Raw genomic sequence first — 21017 nt, 5'->3', positions numbered from 1 at the left:
ATGTATGCAAGATCAAGGAAATTGCCATTTTGACCCTAAAATATTGCGTTTATGTGTATAGTTGTCATACAATTTATTTTTTAATAAAATGTAAGGAATCGAATGGTACCATTTTCTTTTCTATTTTTAAAAGACAAATAAATAAAAAAAATTGAGACTTCGGAGCCTTGTAATTTTTTATAATTTCAATAGAATTTTTTTTAATTTCACTTTTTTTATAATGGATGGCTCTATTTCTATCCATTTAACTAAATTTTGTTATAATATTCAACATGTGGGGCATTTCACGCCAAGCGGGCAGCGAAAAACATGTCAGGTCATAGAATTTAGTACGGCGCTCTGACCGGCACCTTTGTACTTATGTTCCTGTGTCTTTGAAACTATTGCGAATCCCATTCTCAAACTTTTCATGTCATTTCTATGAACTACAAGCTACGTTTTAAGATAAAAAAATATTTTTTTTAAAATACCGAACTTAGTCAAAAATTAATATTAAAAATTTACTTCCGATTTTTTGTATGAAAAAAATAATAAATTTCAAAGTTATTATAACTGTAAAAAATAACATCTTATATTCTATGAGAAACCTCACAAACCATATTTTTGATTTTATTCGGTAATATCCGAAACAGCTTTTGAAAAATCCAGTCCTCAAATTTCCTTCAATTTTTAAATGCTTCTAAACCGGAAACAGCGTCGAATAAAAAAAACTAAAAATGTACATCGATTTAGGATGACGAGAAGTATAAATGCTGCAAATTTCAACAAATTCTATAACCTGACATGTTTTTCGCTGCCCGCTTGGCGTGTAATGCCCCAAGTGTCAAGTACCCAATTGCCAAATTCATGAAGCCTGCGTTGCTGATCACGTTGCGTATGGATGGACTTGTTTCTGCTTGTACTCGTATTTTATTTCCTTACCTGAATAAATCATTATTGTAATAAATATGAGAGCGTCGATAGAGAGTATAATTTTGTACCATTTGGTGTTGAAACTCTAGGTCCATGGGGTCCCAGCGCCCACAAGTTTTTTGCAGAAATCGCGACGTGTCCGGTTGACCTAACTGCTGACCGAAGAGATGGCGGCTTCCTCGCATAACGTACCAGTATTGCGATACAACGAGGAAATGCCGTCAGCATCCTTGGTACAATGCCTCAAGGGCCTGTTTTAGATTTAATCTAGTTAATCGTCTGTATATATCCATTATGTATATTGTTATTGTTAATAAATGTATTTTCTTTTCAGAACAACAACATAACGTCCCTAACTAAAGCCGCCTTTGGGAACTTGCCGACCATCTTCAAGTTGGACCTCTCCGAAAACCAGCTGGTGGACATAGCCCAGGAGTCCTTCAAGGGTCTGCAGCAGCTGTTAGACCTGTCGTTAAGGAATAATATGCTGGAAAAGGTCACCAATGAGGCTTTCAAGGGGCTGGTCGCTTTAAGGTATGTTATAGTTTATATCTTGGTATACAACCTTTTAAATCCCACTACCAGGTGGTGGATATAGCCCAAGAATCTGCAGCTGTTGCTAGACCTGTCGTCGAGGAAAAACTTGCTAGAAAAGGTCACGAATAAGGCCTTCCAGGGACTGGTCGCGTTAAGGTATGTTATTTATTTATTTAAACTTTATTGCACAATACATGAAGAGTACAAATGGCGGACTTAATGCTAGAAGGCATTCTCTACCAGTCAACCACGAGCCAAACCGAAAGATCCTAATTGGTGCAGGGTCAGAATACAGAGTAAAATGACAAAAAAATATCACAAAATTATATAAAATTATACGTACATAAATAATATGAGACATAAATATACATACATAGATATACAGGATGATTCAGGAGACGTGAGCAGGATCAAGCTTGAGCATTCAGTAAGTTATAAGCAACTGTTTCGTACCAGGATTTGTGAGATTAACGTTCTTTTATTTTTTACTGTTCAAAAACAATTTTTTTAATTTATTTACGCCATGTATGGTCACCCTCTTTGTTTTATCCATAACAAGTGACAAATTGAATGTCATCGGAGTCTGGTTACTTTTGAAAAATCGTATCTCACTCAAGTGTGACATTTTGTTTTCTTCATAATCAAACTGCTATCATAACGGTTAAAGAGGTTTTATCTTTCTTAATTAAGTGTTGTAGGGTGTCCATGATTGTAGATTATCAAATTTGTCCTTCCCAAAAAGTTAAATAACAGAAATAAAGCGAGATTGTTTTACTTAAATATGATGATGAACGGTTCATTAACATTTACTGATGGTGTAGGCTTAGTCCTGCTCACGTCTCATGAATCACCCTGTATAAATATATACCCATTGTGAAACATTATGAGGACGACCTTTGAACCTTGTCAAACAGATGTTTGCGCAACATGCGCTTGAAGGAGAATTTGTTCTGGGCTTGTCTCATAGAGAGAGGAAGATCATTCCACACCCGGATTGCCTGAATGTTGAAGGAATTCGACATGAAACCTGTACGATGTCGAGGGTCAATAAGTTGAAGGCTACGGGAGGTTCGGAGATCGGTGCCGGGGCGCGGAGTAAAAAAATTGAATTTGGAACGAAGGTAATCAGGGGCTGAAGGATCAAATAAAATTGAAAACAAAGTGCAGAGAATACGCAAGGATCGATGTTATAACAATATCTTGGGATAAAAGCAAAAGGTCTCCTCTTAAACTAAAAAAAATATTATGCGTCATCATACTCAAATTGACCTAGTCCTGCCTACAGTGATAAATACCTTAAAACTAACGTAAGTAAGTAAGTAAGTAAGTAAATATTCTTTATTGCACCAACAATTATACATTTTACATACATGTAAAACTACAAATGATTTTTAAAGGAAAATAGAACCAGGTAACAACAGGCGGTCTTATCGCTAAAAAGCGATCTCTTCCAGACAACCTTTAGGTAGCAGGAACACACATACATACACACGCACGTACATACATATTTTACACGTACATACACGTAGGACGTACATATTTTAATAATATATTTAAAAAATACCAAAGATCAAAAATCACATTATGTGTACCTAGTGGCACAGATAGTGAGGCTCTCCGTGCCTTTCCTATCCAAGCAGGAACTTAGACACCATAACCTTCTTGCAGTTCCAGCAACGCGTACTGTAGCACACCTGAAATCTCCACTCATTCGCGCTCTAAAATTTCTAAACGCGCTTCTGTCATGGGCCCGTGAAAGTGATTTGTTTGCAAGTCGATGGGCAAGTAAGTCTAGTAACGCCGGTTTGCGAGCCCCCTTACGTCGTATTTGTAACACTTACAATAAAGAATTTACTTCCATCGATATATTCAATGTCACTAGGCCCAAATTCCGTTATCAAGTACTCAATATTCTCAACGGCCAACATAATGTTCATCAGTAGTGTGTCGTCATCATTGCTAGTATCGGTACTGTCAATGTACTTAATAATATATTGCGCAAATTGGTTGTCAGTACCTAATTTCGACTTTTTGCTAGTTTTATTTTCTTCTCCATTTGAATTTTAGTAACTAAATTATAATATACATATACATAAGCATGGTCTACAACACTTGGTAAACTCGTATGTTAATATACCTTTTAGTTAAGTCCGTTTATTTTATGTATGTTTTAGTGAGAGCGTTTAAGGAAGTAAGTGTTCATCTCTATATTGTTTGTACCTAACAATGTAACCTATTATCCTGTCGCATACTTCTGTTGTTTCTCCAATAAAATAAAATTAAAGGGTATGTAGTATCTGTCTGAAGTATTGTGAGGTGATGGATGGTAGTGGTATTTTATAAAACTGTTTTCTTAAAGTGTTGTGTACCGTATCGTATAAGTTGGTTTAGACTGTCAGACTGTATTAATTTTTGTTTGAATAAATATACGAGTAAATATTATATCCGTTGCGATGCATTACGCAAGGTAGCCGGCCGCGGAACCGCCGAAACATGACACCCTTCGGCCAAAACTCCTTGTTGAGTGTCGCTAGACGTTCAGTCAGAAAGCTCACCACAAACGAATTAAAATAAGCTCAATAAGGCTTGCGTTGTGCCGACTACCTGACGACCTTCAGCTCGGACAAAAATGCTTTCGTATGTCCATATGTTTTCCTCTACAGGTCGCATTTGTCAACCGATTCTCGTGAAATTTTTTGAGCAGGTTCACGAATGAAGTAGATTTTTTGTTGTCGATTCGTTTTTCGATAATTTTTAAAAATGGCGGAGTCATGCGGAATCGCAAGGTCTACAGTTCACAGAGCCAGTATAAAAAAATGATATGGTTCCATAATATGGTTAGTAACTCATAACTTAAGAACTATGTTAGACATTTTTTTTAAAGGAAAGAACAGAAAAATAATAAAACATAATTAAGAAGATGCGACTCCCCTCCTCCGTCGCTTCATCCCGAGAACTCCTGTTACGCTGTAAGTCGGAAAAAAAGCATAAAACTTAATTTATTTGTTATAGGAAATTGGATCTGTCATACAACTACTTGGAGAGGATTGACAACAAAACACACGGCTTGTTAGATGATTGTCTGTCTTTGGAAAAGGTAGGTTGAACGAATGAGCGAGATGCCTTGTGACACGACTCGCAATGCGTTTCGCGTGCGCTAATACGCGCGAACGGTCGTATTAAATCATACATACCATAACAGATTCTAAAATCCAAATACATAACCAGATAAAATAATAAAATGTAACCAGAGACATTATTTATTAATAAAATCCATATAAAGCTGTTTACTCATTGTTGTAATAGTACATTACGATACAAGTGCGAAAAATAGGAAATTCGAAACGAGTGGCGATAAATTAAAACACGACCGAAGGGAGTGTTTTAAATCGACACGAGTTGCGAATTATTTATTCGCACATGTATCGTACAACATTTTACAGTACATATGGCCCTTTAAATGTTTGACATAGTAACGTAATATGCTTATTTGCGCACTAGTGCGCTAAAGTAGCACCATATGTACTGTAAATAATGTTACTGTTTATACTGTATAAAGGCCTGTGCACACGGGATGTGAGTGCATAGATGTGCACGTACGTATTGTAATATACAGATCTATGTAAGAGAGGTCACACCGCTTGCGTGTCGTTGGCGGTCCAACATTTTTGCGCACGCGCATTCAGCCGGTGTCCTCTGGCCTTAATGTACGGGGCTGTACAGTGAAATTCAATTGTCAAATCCGAAGAACAACAAACTCCTCTTAGGGCTTGTGCACAAATTACGCGAAGTATTTTCGGCTACTTTTTGACCCCCCGTCCCCCTGGGTGATATTTGGTGAGGTTTTAGGCTAAGCCCCTCCCTTGTATTGTTTTTTTTTTTTTTTAATTTTCATTCGGCCCAATTTTAAGATAAATAGTATTGTATATATTAAATTTTGTTTATTTTTCTATTTCCATTGTGAGTATGAAATTTTTACTATACGCGCTCTAAAATTTCGTAATAAGACTCGCTATTTTGAAGTGCGAAGTTAAGATTTATATTTAACGAAACCGAGAAAAAGTATCTACTAAATATTTTTCTTAGTTTCGTTAACTGCAGAAAAATACACGGACTTCTTATACCCCCCCCCTCGAACCTCGCGTAAATCAATGAAAATGACAACAAGCAATTCATAATTTTAGTTTTTTCTAGGTGGATCTAAGCCATAACCGCTTTGGCTTTCTAACCAAGAAAATGTTCCCCGCGAGTCCTTGGATCCCATACCGACTGTTCGAGGTCGATCTCAGTTATAATGAGATTCCAGTTCTCACCCTGGATCTCACACTTGGCACTAAGAAACTAAAGAAGCTTATATTGAAAGGAAATATTATCAACGATATTAGGAATAGTAAGTATTGTGTCTGTAGTTAATATCACTTCCATACCGACTGAGGTCGATCTCAGTTATAATGAGATTCCAGTTCTCACCTTGGATCTCACACTTGGCACTAAGAAACTGAAGAAGCTTATATTGAAAGGAAATATTATCAACGATATTAGGAATAGTAAGTATTGTGTCTGTAGTTAATATCACTTCCATACCGACTGAGGTCGATCTCAGTTATAATGAGATTCCAGTTCTCACCCTGGATCTCACGCTTGGCACTAAGAAACTGAAGAAGCTTATATTGAAAGGAAATATTATCAACGATATTAGGAATAGTAAGTATTGTGTCTGTAGTTAATATCACTTCCATACCGACTGAGGTCGATCTCAGTTATAATGAGATTCCAGTTCTCACCCTGGATCTCACGCTTGGCACTAAGAAACTGAAGAAGCTTATATTGAAAGGAAATATTATCAACGATATTAGGAATAGTAAGTATTGTGTCTGTAGTTAATATCACTTCCATACCCACTGAGGTCGATCTCAGTTATAATGAGATCCCAGTTCTCACCCTGGATCTCACACTTGGCACTAAGAAACTAAAGAAGCTTATATTGAAAGGAAATATTATCGACGATATTAGGAATAGTAAGTATTCTGTCTGTAGTTAATATCACTTCCATACCGACTGAGGTCGATCTCAGTTATAATGAGATTCCAGTTCTCACCCTGGATCTCACGTTTGGCAATAAGCAACTGAAGAAACTTATACTAAAGGGAAATAATATTAATGATACTAGGAATAGTCTCTTCTTCTTCCTCGCGTCGTCCCGGCATGTTGCCACGGCTCATTGAAGCCTGGGGTCCGCTTGGCAACTAATCACTAGAATTGGCTTAGGCACTAGTTTTTACGAGAGCGACTGCCATCTGACCTTCCAATCCAATCCCGAGAGGATATATATAGTAAGTAAATAATAATAAATATTATTTATAGCACAAGGCCGCACTGGCAGCATCGCCATGTGAGGTTGGGCGTAGAATCAAACAACTAAGTTCGAGTATAAATGTATCATGGAATTAAATAAATTTAATATAACAATTATTATTTCAGATGTTCTTGGCAACTTAACATCGCTTGAAGTACTGGATCTATCCGACAATCAGTTGAAGAGTTTAGTCTCAAGGACATGTAAGTACATTGTACAGGCTGTCCTGCGGCAGACTCCTATTTCAGAATTTGATAAAAAAAAAGTAAAATATTTAAACCGGAAGTATTTACACTCCCGGCCAGAAGTATAGAAAATAACCGGCCAAGAGCATGTCGGGCCACGCTCAGTGTAGGGTTCCGTAGTTACTCTTCCGTCACAATAAGCTAAACTGGAGCTTAAAGTGTTGTAAATGGTACCTTTCACCCGAGTTAAACAAATAGGCAAATTTGCATAATCAGTACCTAATTAAAGTAAGTCTTTTTTACTATGAAGGGAAAACTTTTTGCGATAACTCAAAAACAGCTAAACTGATCATGTCCGCTATAGTTTTCATTTAATGTATTTCTTAAGCTCTACTTCCACGATTTTTTTCATATTTTTTGGACCTATGGTTCAAAAGTTAGAGGAGGGGGGGGACACTTTTTTTTTTCTTTCGGAGCGATTATCTCCGAATATATTCACTTAATCAAAAAATGTTTCTTGAAAACCCCTATTAGTTTTGAAAGACCTTTCCAACGATACCCCACACTCTAGGGTTGAAGCGAAGAAAAAAATTCACCCCCACTTTACGTGTAGAGGAGGTACCGTAAAAAAAAAAATTTTTAGATTTTATTGTACGACTTTGTCGGCTTTATTGATTTATATATCCATGCCAAAATTCAGCTTTTTAGCACTAACGACCACGGAGAAAAGCCTCGGACAGACAGACAGACAGACAGACGGGCATGGCGAAACTATAAGGGTTCCGTTTTATGCCATTTGGCTACGGAACCCTAAAAAGCTTATATTTTAATAGAAAAGTGTGTTTTTTTGGTATGTAATATAGGTATATACTACTCATTGAAAACACAATGGTAAATATAATAGTAGAACATTTTAAAAGTAAATTACTCAAAATAAACAAGTTCTGGCTATGATATTTGCCAGTTCAACATTTTTCAAAGCAATTAAAAGGGTATAATTATGATAATTTTTCCCATTTTTTTTTATGTTCTTGAAAATATTTTAGGATGTTTTGATATTTAGCGAGTATTTTTAACCTTTTTTTGATTGCTTAATGTAAATTTTAGGTTACAATTATAAAACAAAGATAGAGACATGAGATATTAAAAAAACACAACCTTGTTTCCATACTTTTGGCCTTGGCTCACATCTATTGTACCTATGTCTAACAAATAAAATATTGATTGATTGATTGATTGGGGTGTGTTTTTTATCAAAAGTTCTCCATCTAAATATCGACCCTCGAAACTAAAATACATTGCATTCGGCGTAGCATATAACCAATGAGCGGAATTCTTCATAGCAAAAATCAAACTGTCAGAGGGATTGACCTAACTGTTTTATCGACTTATCGATAAATATTTGTCACTTAACGAAACACAGGTGTCCCTAATTAGCTGACCGCCACTGTATTTTGGTTTAATAGTATAGAATAAAACAGAAAATACTTTTATGATGTAAATGAACGTAACATTTAGAGCAATATATTGTGGAAGAATCTTCTTTGAAACTGAAATAAGAATCTTTCTGTATCCATTTTGTTTTCTTTTAGGATTAACCATTTTAGTAACACGGCACGGAAATCACTCATGAAAACTCAAGTGACATAAATGACATATGTGACGCTGACATGATTTACTTTAATACGGAGATGCAAGTTGCTTATCAAAGAGGTCAAATGTTACAGAATAATCTTTTAAGTTTATTATGGATACCTAATGCGATATGATTCCGTAACATCGATAAGTCGATAAAACAGTTAGGTCAATCCCTCTGACAGTTTGATTTTTGCTATGAAGAATTCCGCTCATTGCATATAACTGATTCTAAGTATCCTTCCAGCCGATCTTCGATTCAATCTACCAGAAAATCTAACCGAGTTGTATATACAAAACAATACGCTGCAAGAAATGCCGATAAAACAAATTGTTAACGCGACCAAGCTTCGTGTGCTGGATGTGCGGGACAACTTGCTGGACACATTCCATCCAGCATTGGTTAGAAAGATGAGGGACCAAGGGATGAAAGTTTATTTTGAAGGTAAGTTTATAATTTGCTGCATATTTTTAGTAGACTACAAGAAATGCCGGTAAAATAATTTGTTAATGCGACAAAGCTTCGAGTGCTGGTCGTGCGGGACAACTTCCTGGATACATTCCATTCATCCAGCTCTGGTCTGGAAGATGAGGGATCAGTGGATGCTTATTAGTTTATTTTTAAGGTAAGTTCACAATTAGCGGGACTTGTTTTTAGTAGACTAACACACTTTTTATCTATTAGTAGTAATAGTAATCGTAGTAAGCCAGCGATTGATAATAAACATAGATGTCGAACTAGCTCTGAAAAATGACCCCACACACATTGTGCCGAAGCGGGCGGGGCGTCAATTTTGTGCCGCGGAGCTATTTAGTTCGCAAAAGGCGGCCCGTTGTGACAGTCATAGTAAGAAGTATTCAAATTATATCTTTAACGAAAGAATTATGCCTTATTGTGTGGATAAATGATGTGCTAGTCGTTCCAACAAACACTGGAAAAAATATGGAATTACTTTTACAGTACATATGGCGCTACTTTACCGCACTAGTGCGATAATTAGCACATTACGTAACTATGTCGAAAATTTAAAGGGCCATATGTAGTATCGTAATGTACTATTGCAGTACATATGGTGCTACTTTACCGCACTAGTGCGAATATTAGCATATTACGTTACTGTGTCGAACATTTAAAGGGCCATATGTACTGTAAAACGTTGTACGATACATTGGCGAATAGGTAATTCGCAACGCGTGTCGATTTAAAACACTACCTTCGGTCGTGTTTTAATTTATTTGATAATCGATTTGAAGGATTTCGTGGCTTTAACACGAGATTTAGAGAAAGAAAACTTGTACTTCTTCACTAACGGTATATTTCATAGTATTAGACAGATGACAATCAAAAAGGCGCCAGCGGTGGCGAATGAAAAAAAAAACATGGCTGCGTTCTAAAATAACAGATTTAAATCGACACGAGTTGCGAATTACCGATCCGCTCGTGTATCGTACAACGTTTTACAGTACATATGGCTCTTTAAAGTTTCGACATATGCACGGAAAGTGTTCATTACCGCACGTGTGTGGGAAAGTAGCACCATATGTATTGTAAATATTTTTGACGGTCACTTGACTGTTTCAGGAAACAACCTAAAATGCGATTGCTTCACCCGTCCCCTAAAACACCTCCTGAACCACCGAACCACAGACTATAACATCACCTGCTCCGAACCCATATCTATGGCTGGGCAGCCTTTAAACGCCATAGACGAAGAACGGTTACTTTGCGCCAAGAATATAGGGCTAGAGGAGAAAATTGACGAGTTTGGGGGAGAGGAGTTTGATTTTGAGCTGGAACCTGATTTGAGCTTTAGGGACATACAGTAGTAAGTACATTTTTCTTTAAACGTCATCGACGAGGAGCGGTTACCGTGCGCCAAGAATATGGGTTTAGAGGAGAAAATTAACGAGTTTGGGGGAGAGCAGTTTGATTTTGAGCTGGAACCGGATATGAGCTACAGCTCTCTGAAGCTATTGTATATCTATACAGCAGTAAGTATTTTTCATTTAAACGTCATAGACGAGGAGCGGTTACTTTGCGCCAAGAATATAGGATTAGAGAAGAAATTTAAGGAATAATATGTGAACATTAGAGATGCAACGAATATTCGCCCATTATTCGGTATTCGGCCTATTCGGCCACAATTTACTATTCGGCCGAAAACAGAATAGTGGCATAGTATTCGGCCGAATATCGAATAAAAAAAAATTAAAAATATACGTTTATTCACGTGTCATGCCTTATAAATATTTACAATATACTTCTGCCAAACCACAGAGTGGTTTGTTGGCAAACGAAGCTCCTATAATATGCAAGCTAGGTAGTCTATATGTTACTTATATTTTTATCTATTTAACCCCTTACCGCATGCGCAGCCTTATATGGCAGTTATAATATTCAATTGTATTGATAGCTATTAAAGTTTATTTTTAAACTGATATAATACTTTTGTTTACGACATGAAGTAAGGGGTAGGGGTACGTAGATAACGGTAAACGAGAGGTAAAAAAGTAACAAACTACAAGTAATCAACTATTAATATTAGTATAATCTTATAGATAGTACAAAAACATGAGAAAAATAATATAAAATATTTTTTTTAAACACACGACGAAAACTAGCGCACCGCATTGTCCGCAATTCAATACGCACTGCGCGCAGAATAAGCGCAATTTCTATCAAAGACTGTCTACAGTGAGAAACAAGTTGCAACTTGCATAGCGCACGCACGCGCGCTTTCGAAATTTCGAATTTACTTCATTTTGAGGTACAACTTCAAGCCGAATATTCGGCTATTCGGCCGATGGCTCCACCGAATATTCGGTATTCGGCCAAGCCAAGGTGAAAATGCGCCAGAAAATAGATAATGTTTGTTTTTCGTTTTTTAATCAATTTTGCTCGTATTGCGGAGTGAAAATTACCCAAATTTTTCGCAAAAATTAATTGGTGATTTTTTTTCTAAAAATACCCATCGAAAATGGTATTTACCTATAATTTATTTCAGTTCACAATCAGCAATCTACGCGCACTGGTTCGTCCGAACAACAGAAGACGTGGCCGATTTCTTCCTCTTCATCATAAACGACAAAGGAAACGTCGTGTATTCCAACGACGTACCTTATAATCTACGTTCTTTAAAAATTGATATAGGTATGTAATACCATATATATAAATCACGAAACGTCTGGTTGACGTAACTGGTGACCGAAGAGCTGGCGGCTTCCTCGCACAACGTATCAGTACTGCGATACGAGGAAATGCCGCCATCCTTGGTACAATGCCTCAAGGGCCTATTTTAGATATAAGCTAGTTATAGTAATCATCTGTATATATCCGTTATGTATATTATTATTGGAAATAAAGATTTTAATATCATTTAGAAATGTAAGATTTAAGTAATAAAATTATGGTAAAAAACTCCGTATCTTCTTCCTCGCGTTGTCCCGGCATTTTGCCACGGCTCATGGGAGCCTGGGGTCCGCTTGACAACTAATCCCAAGATTTGGCGTAGGCACTAGTTTTTACGAAAGCGACTGCCATCTGACCTTCCAACCCAGAGGGTAAACTAGGCCTTGTTGGGATCAGTCCGGTTTCCTCACGATGTTTTCCTTCACCGAAAAGCGACTGGTAAATATCAAATGATATTTCGTACATAAGTTCCGAAAAACTCATTTGGTACGAGCCGGGGTTTGAACCCGCGACCTCCGGATTGCAAGTCGCACGCTCTTACCGCTAGGCCACCAGCGCTTGTATATCTCTGAATAAAATATAATAAAGCATAAAAACTGTGTTATGTTTTTCTTGGAACTATCTCCACACCAAATTTCATTTAAATCGTTTCAGCGGTTTAAGCGCGAAGTGGTAACAATTTATGTTATTGCATTTTGCGGTAGGACAACGGTAATTTATTTCTAATGGCAAAACGCTCATTTTTTACTACTTCTAAATGTTCCCAATTTGGATATACTGTATAATGGAATGATAGATGCTGCTATTTTAGGTTTCTGCTTTGTGATCAACTTGACGGTCTGATTTTTCAAATATTAGATAAAGTTATCTGTCGGAAGCGCTGGTGGCCTAGCGGTAAGAGCGTGCGACTTGCAATTCGGAGGTCGCGGGTTCAAACCCCGGCTCGTACCAATGAGTTTTTCGGAACTTATGTACGAAATATCATTTGATATTTACCAGTCGCTTTTCGGTGAAGGAAAATATCGTGAGGAAACCGGACTAATCCCAATAAGGTCTAGTTTACTCTCTGGGATAGAAGGTCAGATGGCAGTCGCTTTCGTAAAAACTAGTGATGACGTCAATCTCGGGATTAGTTGTCAAGCGGACCCCAGGCTCCCTTGAGCCGTGGCAAAATGCCGGGACAACGCGAGGAAGAAGAAGTATTATAGTCATTTCCAGGGCCCGTACATTTCATGCCGCTGACGGAAAAATGACGTCACGCTACATAGAGTAATATTCCAATTAGTCTTTTCGCAATAATTAATCATTTGTCAACCTCTTTAGTTAACTGATATAGATACTTGACAATCAGTACAGAAACTTCTAGCTAACTTTCATCTTACTGTCAACGCAACAAAATAATATATTGTTAGTTTATTAAATAATACATATTTTTGATTTTTAACAGTGTAACAAGTATTTTTATTACGCGTCAATATGTTAGCAATCAAAGGTTTGTAGAGTTATAAAAAAAACTGCCTGTATGTGAAATTTCGTCATTTTTACGTCAACGGCATGAAATGTACGGGCCCTGGTTATTTAATTATCTAAATAGTTAACAACAACCTTTTTACTATTCACATATTTCGCTTTCCCTCATTAATTTTTAATTTCCACAGACAACGATCTCCAAACGTCACTCAAAGAAAATGGCGCCAATTTTGACATTTGCGTGCAAGCGAAAAAGTCCAACGGTTTCGCGCGCAAACGCTACCCAAGCCAGTGTCAAAATGTGCCTTCCAATTTTGAAAGCTGGCCGAAAAAACTGAACGTCGACAAGCGGCGGCTGACGAAGAAAAAGTCGTATTCTTTTTTCAAAAATAACGTTTTGAGGTTAGTGAGCGACTCCATTTTGATCACTCTGTGCATATTTTTGGGAGTGTGCTTTAGAAAATTGGCGGATTTTGAGATTTAATGTGTACTATTCAATATACTCTGTTTAATGCGTAGAAATTTTTAGTCTTGAGTATGTTGATTTACTTTCAAGGGTATTTTATTAGCTTACAGCTAGAAGTAGTAGAGTGTAGAACTGTTGTTTTGTTTTTGATTTTTTTCTAGCGTAAAAAAAACAGTTTGTAATGCTAAATTTTATTGACATGGCCCGATCTGAAAATTGTTACACTTCAAAACATTTGTGTTAATTTTTTTTTTGTCTATGTTTTATTTTAGGAGTCCAATAGAAATTACTAATAATGTAAATAAAGTAATTTATTTTCAATACTTCGTATTCACGCACTGTTTGAAGACAGTCATGATCTTATCAACAATTTACTTAATATTTTATATGTATTTTTTTGTTAAAATATATGATAATTAACAATATTTCAGGGATGTGAACCTCCATAAAAATTTTAGGTAAGATTTAAAATGCTAACAATAGTTATTTGTTTTACAAGGGGGCAAAGTTGTTGTTTAACCGCTCGTGCTAATATTGATACCCGAGCAAGCGAAAGATTGCAAAATTGAATCTCAAGCGTAGCGACTGGTTCGAGAAGTGGAACTGGTGAGCTTTGCGAGGGTTTCAAGGCACGAGGGTTAAACATAATTTGCCTCCGAGTGAAACACAACATTTTTCACCACACTAATGCGAGGAAAATGATCTAAATGAAATCCAAATGAACGTAATTAAATATTTATCATCCGAAATCATCATTTAAAGTTCAATTCTACCAGCTAATATAAGGAAACGACTCAACATTTGCATCTGATTACTTTTCCCCACATGTGGATAATGTTCTATAATATTATATTATTATATTAATGTTATATTATATTTGTGTAATAATGTTCTATAATATTTAATATTTATTTATTTATAAAACGCAACTTTCTCATTAGTTTTCGAACAGTTTCTATTTATTTCAATTCATTTATTTGCAACCAAGTACAAAACACAGACAACTTAATGCTAGGTGTAGGTACAGTACGTGGACCCTGATAGGGCGCAGCAAAACCTTATGTACTACATAAAACTAGTTTTAATCTTCACCAGTTGGTGTGGTGAAAAATATTTATTTACATTATTTGCTTCCTCTATTGGACTTCGGAATATATATAAGACGTTTTTCTACAGCTTTTCAGGATTGTTAATAATCCTTTATTGATATTTTTCTATGAAACATACTCAAGACGAATAAGTGGTTGTATTTGAAAGTTGTTCCTTAAAGTCGATGCTTTAATTTTTGTCACAATTTTTTATAAGTATTATCACTGCCAGGGTGTTTTTTTATATTTTTGTAACTTTTTGTTACCACGTATCGTAGAATCTCAATTTTAAAAAAAATGTTATACTATTTTTTGTATATATACCTATTAAATAAGTGACAAATTTCATAAATTGTGATATTGAAATCACATTTTTTTTGTTTCAATGTAAATATATATTGTAGGCTGAATTTTATGTATAGCCAAGCAAGATGTGTAAAATTATGTTAGTTTCTGGTCATTTTAGTATCTTATACCATTTAATAGTCTGACACGTAGAGTTGGTTTAGTTCCATTTAGTAACGAGTTAGGTATGAATTTGGTAAAAATAATCCCATCGTAATCGGTTACAAATTATTAAATATATTAAAACTCACGTATAAGCAATGATTTATAACTTAAGATAAGTTTTCTCCCTAACACATTCTAGATCATTAGATTTTTTCATAATTCCCATTCGGTACCCGCTTTTGCAAATTGACCGCAAAAATAAAACTTAACTTCTAGCGGCCCGCCATAGCAGAAAAATGTACAGTAAAATTTGAATTAAATGATATTAGAAAAAATCGATGTTTTATCGTTTTAAAATTAAACGAAATAAAAAAAGCAAAGTTTCATTTAATATTGATTTAAATGTCATTGGAGGTAATTTATATTAGTATTAGGACCGTAGGATGCTAGAGGTTAAAACTAATTTTCAATTGGCTACTTGACAGTTTTTTGTAAATAATGTCAATCGATCCTGATTTTCCTGAGGATCAAATGTCTATATAGGACTCATGGCATTTAAGCAACACAAAGGTCAGAAATGAGAGTTAAAGTCTGACGCTCGCACTCGACGATTGAAACGCCTCTAATAAAATGATATTGTAATGTGACGTGACATTACATTAGTCTGTCCTAAATGTATGGAAAATCATAATTTTCTATCTATTTAGCAAAATTTTGTTATAATATTCTACATGTGTCAAATACCCAATTGGTAACCGAGTACCAGATGGGAATAAGCTGATTACAAAATGGAACCGATCCGTTAAATGGTCTTAAGTACTTGAGTTTTTACGACAGAGTATAAAAACAAAATGCTCAATTTTAAAACATATCACTAAGTGTAAGGTCTGAGTGGACGCTCGAGTCGGGCGTGCAGCGGGGCGGGGCGTGCGGCGTGCATGTTAAACAAATGCAAACGTATAGGAGCGGCCTTAGTGCACGCTGCTCACATCACGTGAACCAGATGCCTGGGGGCCTACCGCCAAAACCGAAAATCGCAAATTGCGGGGATCTTTCCCTTTTACTATCATTAAGACGCAATTAGAGTGACAGAGAAAAATGGCCGCAATTGACGAACTTCGATTTTCGCGGTAGGCCCCGTGCACTCCCTGCCGAATGCTCTTCGAGCGTCCACTCAGGCGTTACACTTTGGGCCACCCCACTATAGCTTCTTTTGAGCGTCGGCGTCTAGTTGGCGCTATGGAGAATGACGTTGCTGCGCAGTTGCGTCGAGCAGCAGCCATAGAGTTGACGAGACGCCGACGCTCGGGAGACGCTAGTGCGGAGTGGCCCTTACAGTCAGTCATGGTCAACACCAATAATACAAAATGGCCGATCGATTTTGTCTCGTAGAGATCAGATGTTATTGATTGATGTATGTCATTAGTAATAATTTTGTACCGTCCAAAAAATATAAATAAATATGAATAAGTAATCATATAATTTATATGGATATTACATATTATATTGACTTTATGGTATTCCATCTTCTACCGGGTATTGTGAGATATATTTTTGTATAGGTATTATGGCAAAAAGCCGTGATAACGCGATGATGATGATGATTATGAATATTATGCGAAAAGTGCCACAATGTAACATTAAAGTATTCCTGTGAGATCTGATTTATTTTATTATTGTTAGATATGTATATACTTAGTAGGGGAAATCAATTCAACTACTATGAAATATTTTTAACAAAAAACTGTCATTAAAAATGTGGTTGAATAGGAACAATATAAAATATATATGAAATATATGTTATAACAATGAATGATCCTATAAGCACAATGTTTAACTGGTAGAAAAGGCCTCGAAGCGTTAAGGCACCGTTGTTTTGTCGACAATCTTTTCATCGAATATTATTTCATCGACAACGATTCATCGAAACTTTAGTACTAGTCATATTGTTTGGCGTTATTTTATTTCAAATACTATTTATTTAAATTTATCTTACTGCGTAGAAATACTATTTAACGAATATTACTTAATCGCTGATTTGTTTCAAATTAACTTAATTGGCAAAACTACAAAACATTGCAATTCATTTCGACGACGTTCCGGACCTAATTTGAAGTAAGTCATGTCGTCATTACATTGCAAGTTTGAGAAAAAAAAAATACTCAACGTATTACAGTTATTCATTTGTTTACTGAGGAGTAAATATGGGTACTAATTAAGCTTAGAATAAATTTAAAAATGGAAAAATTACTGTCTTGGGTTAGACTTACACTCACGGCCTCTGGCCTCTGAGTTCAAGTCTCACCCAAGACTGTAATTTTTCCATTTTTAAATTTATTCTAAGCTTAATAGCATCGTTCGCAAACGTTTCTGCTTGTTAAAAATTAATGGGTACTTATTGTTGTATCATATATTTTTGAATCGTTTTACTATAGGAAAAAATTAAATACCGTCCGATATTATACATTTTTTATTACAATAAATATTTTTACATCTTTAAATGCATTTTTATTATCACAATTTATAAATTAATAACTTACTTATATAATAAAAGTGACGTTCTTAACCAAAAGGAACTTATATTGTCCGTTGCCAATAAAGACGATTTCTAATTGCTTCCATATTAACTTTTGTTTAAAAACGTCATAAAGTAAGGTGGGGTAAGACTATCACCGGGGCAAGACAAACACTTGCATGGAATCCTCGTTTTGTTTTTCTTTTAAATAAATAAATAAATATTACTTATAGGGACATTCTTATACAAATAGACTAAGTCCACGGTAAGCTCAAGAAGGCTTGTGTTGTGGGTACTCAGACAACGATAAATATAATATAAAAATACTTAAGAGGCTGTCAACACCCAATGTCCTTGAAATTGATGTTACTTAAACAGTTTTTTAAGAAAGACTATTTGTTTTAGTCAAGTAAGAAAAATATATGTTCATATTAATTATATTTCAAAGACCGTGGTTGTACTCGATACACGATTGAACGAAATCGGCTCGATAGAAAATAATTGCAAAGATTGGTCTTAAAATCACAATTAAACGGTTTTATGTCTTTATTGTTTTGACTTATGGGTCTGCAATTAAAATCACAATTTCAAAATATTTATATCTAAACCGTAGTTGAGTAAAATATTACACTAATAATCCACTTTTTTTTATTTAAATATTTTTCTTATTATTCCCTTGCCCAGGCCTAGTAATATGCGACAGTGCTATCTCATTTACTCCGACACAAATAGACAGTGTGCGCGCTTTAGGTATTGACAGCCTCTTAAATACAAAGAAAACCAATTACTCAGGAACAAATATCTGTGCTCATCACATAAATGCCCTTACCATGATTCGAACCCAGGACCATCGTCTTCACAGGCAGGGTCACTATCCACTAGGCCAGACCGGTCGTCTTGCCCCGAGCAAAATAAACTATGTTCGTTTTACCCCACCTTACCATAGAGAAATAAGAAGTAATAGAGTGCACTCCATACATCAGTTTTGGTACCAAAATGATTATTATTTCGCAGTCGACGAGTCTAGCATCGAGTAGCGGAACTCTCAGTACTGCTACTCGACAATAGATATCGCGGCAAACAAAAAGTAATGCTCAACGATTTTCCTCTAATATAACCAGAGTAAGCGTAGGAGTTGAAAATAGAGTTCCGGTTACTCTGGTTATAATATTAGCGGAAAATCGTTGAGCATTAGACTTTTTGCTCTATATCTATTGTCGAGTAGCAGTACTGAGAGTTCCGCTACTCGATGGTAGATGTCGACTGCGAAAATAATAAGCATTTTGGTACCAAAACTGATGTATGGAGTGAGCACTCTATTACTTCATATTTCTAATTTACTAATTACTAATTTACATTAATGTCTAATTAAATGCAATATTATCTGGTAAGAATAAGGTTTTCACCTTGGATTTTAATTGTCAGATGGTTTTATATTTAATTTTCTACCTTAAGAGGGAAGAAAATTATATGAAATTCCATTTCGGGAGAAAATGGTTTCCACTAACTAATTTTAACAAATTATTTTGAAATTGATGTCGATCGCTTCAGTATAATATATTCTAGGTTTATAGATTTCTTATTATTATTTTTTGTTTTTGAAAATTTAAAAACCAACCAAGTCAACCAACCAACCAACCAAGCCAACCAACCAACCAACCAACCAAACCAACCAACCAAACCAACCAAGTTTCTCATCGTGTCAATAACATACTAAAAATCATGGAGAATGGAATATATTTAGAAGTGGAAAACCATCTTCTCTTTTTTTATGGACGAGTACGTTCTATTGTATTAACAATAAAAAAAAAGGATTATTCCCAACAGTTACCACCAAGTTGTTACCACTGATAACTACTGGGATTTTTTTCCCAGTAGTTACCAGTGGTAAAAGCCGGGAAAAAAATTCCCACTAGTTACCACTGGTAACCACTTGGTGGTAACTAGTGGGAATAACCCAAATAAAATCAATATCTAAAACGCGCCGCTTAATTGTGAGGTTAACAATAAAATTTTATAAATAAGTGACAAAATAATGTTTTCCACGTGTTTGTCGGTGTCCGTATTTTTTAATTAAAAATAACCGTTTGTCAATCCTTACCTAAAAGTAAACGCAATTTACAATCGTCATCAAATATATCGGAGCGGCCAATGTGCTCACAAATATCTGTACACGCCTCTATTCTCAAGGCGTTATAGTGCGTGTTCAGATATTTCTGAGCACCTCGGCCGCTCCGATATATCTAATGGTGACTGTAACTACTTCAATTAAGTGCAGTCGACAAAAATACATCATTACTTTCAACAAATAAGGGATAAGTTCGCCTTTGTACTGTCCATCCTGTGCTATATTTGTATGTTTGCTTTGTACAATGAAGAGTTTATAAATATACATAATTACATACAGGGTGACCTTAGCCATTGGACAAACCCTGAAAACCCACGTAGGGTTACTTCTCAGGAATGCTCTAACGTTAATACTTTTTTAATGAGAACAAAAGATAAAAAAAAAATTTTTTTCGAACAAAAGTTATTTGCAATAATCGACAACAAAAATAAACACTCTGTGTGAATCTTTGGCAGTGTTTTTGACAATTTGTTCGAAATATTTGATAATGATGAAATTTTTCAAAAGTCAGACGCTTTATTAGTGTCATAAATAAAAAAGATAATCAAAAAGGTCAAAGAAGGTTCCATACCATTCGTTTAGGATTTTTGGTAATTTGTTAATTTCTTCGAAACCGCTACACCGGTTGCTATGATACTTTGTACACTGATTCTAAATACCCTAATGCATATGTACATTTCGGATTTGTCCAATGGCTAGGGACATGCTGTATATAGTTACATACATACATTTATATTTGCTTGAGAATTTATCTTACCACACTTGCATAGCGGTAATCAGTGTTGGTCGAACGTTAATTAGAATTGTAAATATGAAAATTAACCATTAAGTACAAATTTAACCGTAAGCTGTTACCGTTCGTTACGGTATATCTAGTCCTGTAATTAGTTTATGTAGCTTCAAATATCGATACCATAGTTACAAAAAATACAGCGAATTTAACCCGTGGACCCGGGTACGTCCTTAAACTACGTCCAAAAGAGAGGTATGGGCATTGTGAATGTCATCTTGCTTTGTGTGGTAGGGCACAGCCAGCGGACCTTACAGAAAACCGCAGCCAAATAACACTAGACCCTACTCATAGT

General features: G+C 35.6%; 1 protein-coding gene across 1 annotated transcript in view; it reads left to right on the top strand.

The window, feature by feature from the left end:
* The window catches only part of LOC133532136 (insulin-like growth factor-binding protein complex acid labile subunit), a 45851-nt gene extending 28061 nt beyond the window's left edge, over positions 1-17790 (top strand). Inside the window, exons 14-21 of the mRNA XM_061870668.1 lie at positions 1247-1446; positions 4462-4546; positions 5644-5839; positions 6931-7008; positions 8873-9070; positions 10208-10451; positions 11631-11776; positions 13474-17790. Coding sequence (XP_061726652.1) covers positions 1247-1446; positions 4462-4546; positions 5644-5839; positions 6931-7008; positions 8873-9070; positions 10208-10451; positions 11631-11776; positions 13474-13769 — 1443 coding nt within the window. The 3' untranslated portion in view covers positions 13770-17790. The remainder of the gene's footprint in view (positions 1-1246; positions 1447-4461; positions 4547-5643; positions 5840-6930; positions 7009-8872; positions 9071-10207; positions 10452-11630; positions 11777-13473) is intronic.
* Positions 17791-21017: the final 3227 nt, after the last annotated feature.

This window comes from Cydia pomonella, chromosome 26 (genome assembly GCF_033807575.1).
Source record: "Cydia pomonella isolate Wapato2018A chromosome 26, ilCydPomo1, whole genome shotgun sequence".
NCBI classification, from domain to species: domain Eukaryota; kingdom Metazoa; phylum Arthropoda; class Insecta; order Lepidoptera; family Tortricidae; genus Cydia; species Cydia pomonella.
The sequence above is the reverse complement of the archived record's forward strand: the minus strand, read 5'-3'. Positions and strand labels throughout refer to the sequence as shown.